At 39.9% G+C, this 8,618-nt stretch overlaps 1 protein-coding gene across 1 annotated transcript; it reads right to left on the reverse strand.

The window, feature by feature from the left end:
- Positions 1–2,561: 2,561 nt before the first annotated feature.
- Positions 2,562–6,806, reverse strand: LOC141101483 (uncharacterized). The gene is made up of 3 exons (XM_073590607.1): positions 6,029–6,806; positions 4,673–5,227; positions 2,562–2,818 (listed from the first exon to the last, which is right to left on the reverse strand). Exons 1-3 carry the CDS (start codon positions 6,273–6,275, stop codon positions 2,562–2,564), a joined length of 1,059 nt encoding a protein of 352 aa, XP_073446708.1. The 5' UTR covers positions 6,276–6,806.
- Positions 6,807–8,618: the final 1,812 nt, after the last annotated feature.

The following is an 8,618-nucleotide window of genomic DNA, read 5'->3' on the forward strand; positions in this document are numbered from 1 at the left end:
AAATGCAACATGGCGTCTGATCTCAATTCCAGCCAATTCTGAGTTGAAAAAGTCAAATGGTGCTCCTTCCCTTCCAAGCTCTGCCATGCGCTCAAACAGTGTTTTACCCCCACATGTAGGGTATCAGCCTACTCAGGACAAATTGCAAAACAATTTTTGGGGTCCAATTTCTCCTGTTACCCTTAGGAAAATAAAAAAATTGGGGGCAAAAATATCATTTTTGTGGAAAAAAATAATTTTTTTATTTTCACGTCCGAGTGTTATAAACTTCTGTGAAGCACTTGGGGGTTCAAAGTGCTCACCACACATCTAGATAAGTTCCGTGGGGGGTCTAGTGTCCAAAATGGGGTCACTTGGGAGTTTCAATAGTTTAGGTACATCAGGGGCTCTCCAAACGCACATGACACCCGCAGACCATTCCATCAAAGTCTGCATTCCAAAACGTCACTGCTTCCCTTCCGAGCCCCGTGTGTCCATACAGTAGTTTTCTCCCACATATGGGGTGTTAGCGTACTCAGGACAAATTGGACAACTTTTGGGGTCCAATTTCTCCTGTTACCCTTGGGAAAATGAAAAAATTGGGGACTAATTGATCATGTTTGTGGAAAAAATACGATATTTTTATTTTCATGCCCGGGCATTATAAACTTCTGTGAAGCCCTTGGGGGTTCAAAGTGCTCACCACACATCTACATAAGTTCCTTAGGGAGTCTAGTTTTCAAAATGGGGTCATTTGTGGGGGGTTTCCACTGTTTAGTTACATTAGGGGCTCTCCAAAGGCAACATGACACCCACAGACCATTCCATCAAAGTCTGCATTCCAAAACGTCACTACTTCCCTTCCGAGCCCCGACGTGTGCCCATACAGTAGTTTTCTCCCACATATGGGGTATCAGCATACTCAGAACAAATTGGACAACAACTTTTGGGGTCCAATTTCTCCTGTTACCCTTGGGAAAATGAAAAAATTGGGGACTAATTGATCATGTTTGTGGAAAAAATACGAATTTTTTATTTTCACGCCCGGGCGTTATAAACTTCTGTGAAGCACTGGGGGGTTCAAAGTGCTCACCACACATCTAGATAAGTTCCTTGGGGGGTCTAGTTTACAAAATGGTGTCATTTGTGGGGGGGTTCCACTGTTTAGGTACCTCAGGGGTTTTCCAATCGCGACATGATGTCCGATCTCAATTCCAGCCAAAAACGTCAAATGGCGCTGCTTCCCTTCCGAGCTCTGCCATGCGCCCAAATAGTGGTTTACCCCCACATGTGGGGTATCAGCGTACTCAGGACAAATTGCACAATAACTTTTAGGGTCCTGTTACCCTTGGGAAAATAAAAATTGGGGTGAAAAGATCATTTTTGTGGAAAAAAAGGTTTTTTTAATTTTACAGCTGTACGTTATAAACTTCTGTAAAGCCCTTGTGGGTTCAAAGTTCTCACCAGTTCCTTGGGGGGTCTAGTCTCCAAAATGGGGTCACTTGTAGGGGGTTTCCACTGATTAGGTACATCAGGGACTCTCCAAACGTGACATGGCATCCAATCTGAATTCCAGCCAATTTTGCATTGAAAAAGTCAAACGGCGCTCCTTCCATTCTGAGCTCTGCCATGCGCCGAAACAGTCGTTCCCCCCCACATATCAGGTATCAGCGTACTCAGGACAAATTGCACAATAACTTTTGCAGTCCAATTTCTCCTGTTACCCTTGGTAAAATAAAAAAAATTGAACCTGAAGTATTTTTTTTATGAAAAAAAGTTAATGTTCATTTTTTTTTAAATATTCAAAAAAATTCCTGTGACGCACCTAAAGGGTTAATAAACTTCTTGAATGTGGTTTTGAGCACCTTAAGGGGTGCAGTTTTTAGAATGGTGTCACTTTTGGGTATTTTCTATCATATAGACCCCTCAAAGTGGCTTCAAATGTGATGTGGTCCTAAAAATAAAATGGTGTTGTAAAAACGAGAAATCGCTGGTCAACTTTTAACCCTTATAACTTCTTAAAAAAAAAATTTGGTTCCAAAATTGTGCTGATGTAAAGTAAACATGTGGGAAATGTTAGTTAAGTTTTTTGTGTGCCGTATCTCTGTGATTTAAGGGCATAAAAATTCAAAGTTGGAAAATTGCGAAATTTTCTAAATTTTCGTCAAATTTCCGTTTTTCTCACAAATAAACGCAAGTTATTTGAATGAAATTTTACCACTAACATGAAGTACAATATGTCACGAGAAAACAATGTCAGAATCACCGGGATCCATGGAAGCGTTCCAGAGTTATAACCTCATAAAGGTACAGTGGTCAGAATTGTAAAAATTGGCCCGGTCATGAACGTGCAAACCACCCTTGGGGGTGAAGGGGTTAAACATTGCTGTTGTAATGTCGGCAAGTCAGTGGCTGCTTTTTTTATGTCATTGAGAAATCCAAACTTGGCAATGAATTTTTTTAAGAAAACGAATCGTGTTTCGATTTCATCAAGCACAGTTTTAAGTAAAGGCTTGAAGAATATTTCTTCAAATTCTTCTCTTGGATTTAAATATAACATTCCACTTGCTTGCTGGCTCTTGTCAATCTTTATCATGGCCTTGCCGAATTTTTTTCCTAATTCTGCTTGCTGGGTACTCGGTGGGTATGTCAAGCTTCTTGCTTATATCGGCAGCTTTACTTTCTGCTTGTTTGAACCTCAATGTGAAATACTCTGTGAAGGCAGTAGTGATGGCCTCAACCAGTGGAATTGTGCTGGAGAGGTTCATAGTTTTCGCCTGTAGAGCCAGGCTGATTTGGTTGACTTGCAGCAAGATGTCATACCAAACACATAATGAGACTACAAAAGGGTACGACCAATTGAATCCAATAGAATTTTTGCTTCGCTGTATGTGTCACTCTAATATTTAATGCCATGTACAAAGACTTCTAAAGCTTCAACAAGCTGAGGAAACTGAAACAAAGTGGCTTTCACTGATTCAAGCCGAGCACTCCATCATGTCTGAGATAGAGCCTTTAGTGTTAATAGTGATAAATGCTCAGAGGCCACTTCCCACCTCTTAGTTGCTCCAGAAAAGAATGCATATATGCGACTCAGAAGGTCATAAAACTGATCTGTTGGAACTCTCTGCAGCATGTACTACTACAAGATTCCAGTTATGTGGAGAACATGGCCCAAAGAATGCATGAGGGTTTTTCTCCAAAACAATGGCCTGCACTCCTTTATATTGTGGCCTCATATTAGCTCCATTATCATAGCACTGGCCACGAATATTTGAGACACACAACTGATGCTATTCTGTCAATCTTTCTAACACAACTGTTGTTAGGCCTCTTCCAGTTGTGTCTGTGACATGCAGAAATTCCAAGAAGCTTTCTTTGACCTCCACTGTTTTGGTTATTTCATCCATGACCAGGGTGGATAAAAATCTTGATTTTTTTAAAAAAATCAAAAAAAATCAGATTTTTTTGATTTAAATCAGATTTTTTTGATTTAAATCATTTGATTTAAATCAGATTTTTTAATCAAGTTGTACACAAGCAAAACTTTGTCTTTTTGCAAATCTAATTGTTTTACACAAATAAAAATATTAAAACAGTTGATTATGAAACCTAATAATTTTTATTTGCACTATTAAACACTCAGAATTAAACTACAGAGAGTAAGTACTTTTTAACAATAGCCTATCTCTAACGTTTGAAGTAAGCAAACATCTTCAGTGAATACATCAGTCCTTTAAGCCTACTGTTTATTTAGGACTTTTAATAGGAAAGCCAGTTGTCCTGCTTTAGCAGTTCTATCCTAAGCGGTTTCGGACTGTTGTGTGCACAAAACCAAATGAAGAAAACAATCTCTCTACTCCTGCGGATGAAGCCGATGCAGTCAGTAGCTGAGTAGCTAGATTTATTATCTTTGCTGGAAGAACAAGTGATTGCGACTTCCACCAGTCCAGTGGTTTTAGTTCATTAACGACGTTATCTGCAAACATGTATTTTTGAAATGGTGCAGATTCACACTTCAATTTCAGCACAGTTGCCACAATGTCATGGTTAGTATTGGCGAGCCACTCCATTGCAGAGTTGATTTCCGCCTCAGATAATTTTTTCCCTCTGTAGATGGGATGCAAGATATTGGCTAAATAGTGTTCTTCTTTTAATGCTTGGTCCTTGCGGTGCTGTATTGCAACCTTTACATTGTTTGAGAGGTTCAAGAGATCTAGAGAACCTTCTAAATCTTTCCAAACTTCTGTGACATCAGCTATGGTTGCAGTATCTTTCTGCATTTTATCCAACGCAATCGATATTGGCTTTAACCTTTCCAAAAGGTCCTCGGCATTTCTCTTCACACCAAGATTTAATACTTTGCTTCGTATATTAGCATCAATTTTATCCCGATGTGTTTCGCAAATGGACAGTAATTTTGACCAGTTGTTAATAAACAGTTCCAAGCAGTCAGCCAAGGTATTCCATCTAACATCTTGTGGTAGAACCAACTTCAGTCCTCCCATTTCCTTGTAGGTTGCATGTGCAAAATGATTATTGCGGAAATATTTAACAATTTCTACAACATGTTCCTTGACACCCAAAATATGCAGGTCTTTTGCCAAAAGATGCAACAAATGGGCAGAACAACCGTATGTAATGACATTTGTGTCATCCTGTGCCAGTTCCGCTCGCATTTTTGCCACATTGCTTGCGTTATCAGTAACTAAGCTCCTTACTTTACATCCAAACTGTTCTTGGCATTGGTGAATTGAGTTCTTAGCAATTTCAAGTAAATATTCAGCAGTATGTGAATTTCCAGATGTGTCGATTGTGTCTGTAAGGTAAGTTTCACCATCTTCTGTTGTGACACAAGTGCAAATTATGGGGTCGTTGTGGATGTTGCTCCAACCATCCAAGCTCATGTTAACAACCTTGTCTTTCAAATATTTTGTACAAGCCGCTCTTTCTATGTCGTATACAGCCTGAAGATGTTTTCCTGAGATATCAAATCTACTTGGTGGTTTGTAGCCTGGTCTAATTCCTTCGATCATTTGTACAAACAATGGGTGCTCAACTAGTCGGAAAGAAGAATTGGTTGCAAATATGAATTTAGCAATTAATTCATCAAAATGTTCTTTCTGGCTCGTCGTAGTCTTTAAGATGAATTTTTCTACACTTTGCACGCAAAGTTTTTTTTTGGGCTGCTTTGTTGAAGTTGTACCCAGATATTGATTGTCACGTGCAGCACAAGCCATATTTGACCCTGAAAGCACAGAAATTAAAAATATAAATCGACTGCGTATTTGAAGAAATATAACGAAAATATTGAAACAAACTTTTTGAACAATGTAATGGTCCTCGTCCTATAAGGGCTGTCTCAAAAGTTATGCTACTCAAGTTTTCCGGTGAGGTTGCTGTAATACTGGTAACTAATATCAGAGCCTCAGCAACTGAAAAAAATTATGTCACAAAAGTTTTAAAAATGTTTTTTTTTTTAAAATGGTCAATTTGGCAGACTTCAAAAGTGAATTGCAGCCTACAATAAAAAAAAAATAAGCGTATACACACTTTATTTTTACTTAAAGGACATGTGCACCTTTATTTTTTAAGGTGCAGCCAGTCACAGTGTGCACATGTCCTCCCCCCGCAGCTCTCTTACCTCCGATGTCAGCGCTGCGGGGATCCGTGGCTTCGTTCTGCCCGTCCGCGAGCGCGCCTCCATTCATTTCAATGGAGCGTGCGGCCCGCTGACGTCACGCCGCTGGATCACTGCGAGTAGGCCGCAACCGGAGGACGGGAGGCGGACGGTCAAAACGAAGCCACGGATCTCAGCGCTGCGGGGATCGGAGGTAAGAGCGCTGCGGGGGGAGGACATGTGCACCTTAAAAAAATAAAGGTGCACATGTCCTTTAGTGTTAATTTTCTGTGAAATATTGCCTTAACATAAATTTAAATTCTATACTCCAGAACTACCAGTGCTAGAAATTTTTCTTTTCATAGACTTTAACCATCCCAGTAAAATGTCTGTTAAAAAAATAGGTTGTAAATTAATTGCCAGACTTACCACTAGTACTAGGCTCCTGGTGCATAAGAAGCTGTGGGGGTTCATTGACATTAGTTGTATCACTATCAACATCTTCATTTCCCTTCTGGTTGCAGTTTTCATAATGTGATTTCAAACGGCAAACAAGTCCTTGGATATCCTTTTGACAGTATTTGCACTTTGCTCTTGCACCTTTCTTTCCAAGATCTGCTGCTGGCATCTCAACAAAATGAACCCAAATAGGGTCTCTCTTACGACCTGCTGCCATGGCAGGCTCACACAGATCACTTATGAAGTTTGATTGTTACTACAGCCTGAGCCAAGCACTGCTGATGTTACTACAGCCTGAGCCAAGTACTGCTGACTATCCAACAAGTTTGGGCATGTCAACTGAATGCAGGGAAAAAGAAACTAAACCAAAACTGAAACCAAGCTAGAAGTGTGGAATTAAAGGGGCAGTATGAACAAAATGTGGAGGCTATTAATAGTTTATACAATTAAGACATGCTGCTTTTAAACACCTACCTATTGCCATATAGTAAAACAAAAAAGATTTTTACTTACTTTGGGGTCCCCCCCTCACCCTGGCGTTAGATCGTTGCCCCTAGTTTCGTCCGTGTAACTATGGGCGCACATGCACACTGCTCTCACTTCTCATTTTAATCGTGATTTATATTAAAAAAAACCTTTTGATTTAAATCAGTGATTTAAATCATGATTAAAATCATGATTTAAATCGATCCGATTTAAATAGAAAAAAATCTTTTGATTTAAATCGTGATTTAAATCATGATTTAAATCGGCGTGATTTAAATCAATCCACCCTGTCCATGACCACATATTGCAGCACTAGGGACAACTGCTCTTGCTTAGAGATGTCAGGTGTGCAGTCTACGATTATGCTGAAAAATTTAGCTCCCTTCACTTTTTCCATTATTATTTGCATTAATGCATCTCCAATCAAATGTAAAAAGTTGTTTTGCATATCTTTGCTCAAATAATGCACATTTGTGCCTTCTTTAGCACACTGCAAGTGTTCCTTCAGAACCAAATTAAATTCAGAGATCAGTTCCAGTAACTGGAGAAAAATCCCGTTGTGTTCTGTGAATACAGTATCTGATGATCCTCTGAATGAGAGTGTTTTTTGCCAACCATCGAATCTCCTTCAGTATCCGAAACAAAACTTCACGCCAATGTTGTTCTAAATGGATTTGCCTACGCAAATTTTTTTCAATGGCTCTTCCCGATGTTAAGCTAGCTTCCAGCTCTTTCCATTTTGCATAATTGGAGAAGTGATGACTGGATATTTTTTGGGAGTGTAAAGATCCCTTACCACTGACATGTTTCCATTCCCTGAAACCACCAGGACTCGAAAACACAGATTTTGCTTTATTGTCAAACAACCGGCAACAGAAACAATATATGCAATCTCCAACTGTGGAGTAAACAAGCCAGTCTCCTAAAACCTTGATTCCAGTACCCATTAACCTGTAGTAATAGGTACAAGCGAAGCGTCTCTTTGAACCATCAGAGAAGTCTGTGAGCGGGAAATTTTCCATTCTCACTTGTTTGGGACCCCTTTTTACTGCCTGGCATCTCAGCACATCAGAAATTATATCAGGCCATTCAGCAGGATCATTGGTTAGATCTGGCCGAGGTTCAGAAAGACTGAGGAGTTGCTGATGTGAAGAATCTTCAATTTCTTCAGTAACTTCATCAGTGCTGGAAAATGCTTCTACAGACACACTTCAACTTGGTTGAATTTCTGATGACGTAGTGCAACTGGTTGACTCTCCACTGTCCTTTTGTGTAGACTTCATAAAAAAGTGATCAATGGTAGTGAGCTTCTTCACTTTCTCTTCCAGTAAGTGCTTCTCTTTTCTGACTTCCAGACTTGTGCACTTCTTGTATGGAGGTGCCTGTTCATCTGAAAGTTGATCACTACTTTCCATTTTGGCATAAAAAAGCTGTAAAATCTAGAGCATTTTCTATTGTCAACTTTATGATTTTTATAGCAACTATCGGCCATGAGCAATAGCCTGGCCTCTTGTATGGCTGATAACTGCAGCATGTTAAGGTCTCTGAAGATTGTTGCTATTTATGCAACTATAGAAGGAAGTAGGGATTGACTGCAATTTTCCCATGCAAGCGGGAAGATAAGCAGTTGGGGTTGAGACCAGTTATTGGAGTAGGGCCGGAGTCCCACTTGCGAGAGCGATGCGCGCAAGCCTTGCATTGCATCACCCGAAATGTCCGTATTTCTATGCAGCTGCAAAGAACGGGCGGCTGTGCAGGGTGAAATGATGCGAGGCTTTCGCAAGTGGAACTCCGAGTCCGACCTGATTTCTAGTAATGATTAGTCACTTACTAGTCCACATGTATGTTCTGGAAAATAAGTCCTGATAGTGGCGTTTCTGCACTGTGTCACTCGGCGTAGGTGACATGTAGATCCTGTGCTTTAGCAGATGGCTAACTCTGTACCTGTAATATCAGAGGCAAATCAACATTGATAAATGTACCCTACTAATAGAAACTGTCCTCAACAGTGCACCTTTTACAAAAACGGTGACCCAAACCATCTATTTATTCCATGTTGAATTTGCAAATATAC

The sequence above is a fragment of the Dendrobates tinctorius genome, unplaced genomic scaffold (genome assembly GCF_039654945.1).
Source record: "Dendrobates tinctorius isolate UK_male_01 unplaced genomic scaffold, ASM3965494v1 ptg000117l, whole genome shotgun sequence".
Lineage (NCBI taxonomy): Eukaryota > Metazoa > Chordata > Amphibia > Anura > Dendrobatidae > Dendrobates > Dendrobates tinctorius.

Coding starts and splice junctions, on each gene's coding strand:
- LOC141101483 (XM_073590607.1), bottom strand. CDS start 6,275: ATGGCAGCAGGTCGTAAGAGAGACCCTATTTGGGTTCATTTTGTTGAG. Junction 5,228..6,028: donor CCAGGAGCCTAGTACTAGTG/GTAAGTCTGGCA, acceptor CTGTGCTTTCAG/GGTCAAATATGGCTTGTGCT. Junction 2,819..4,672: donor CTTAGTTACTGATAACGCAA/GCAATGTGGCAA, acceptor ACCCTTTTGTAG/TCTCATTATGTGTTTGGTAT.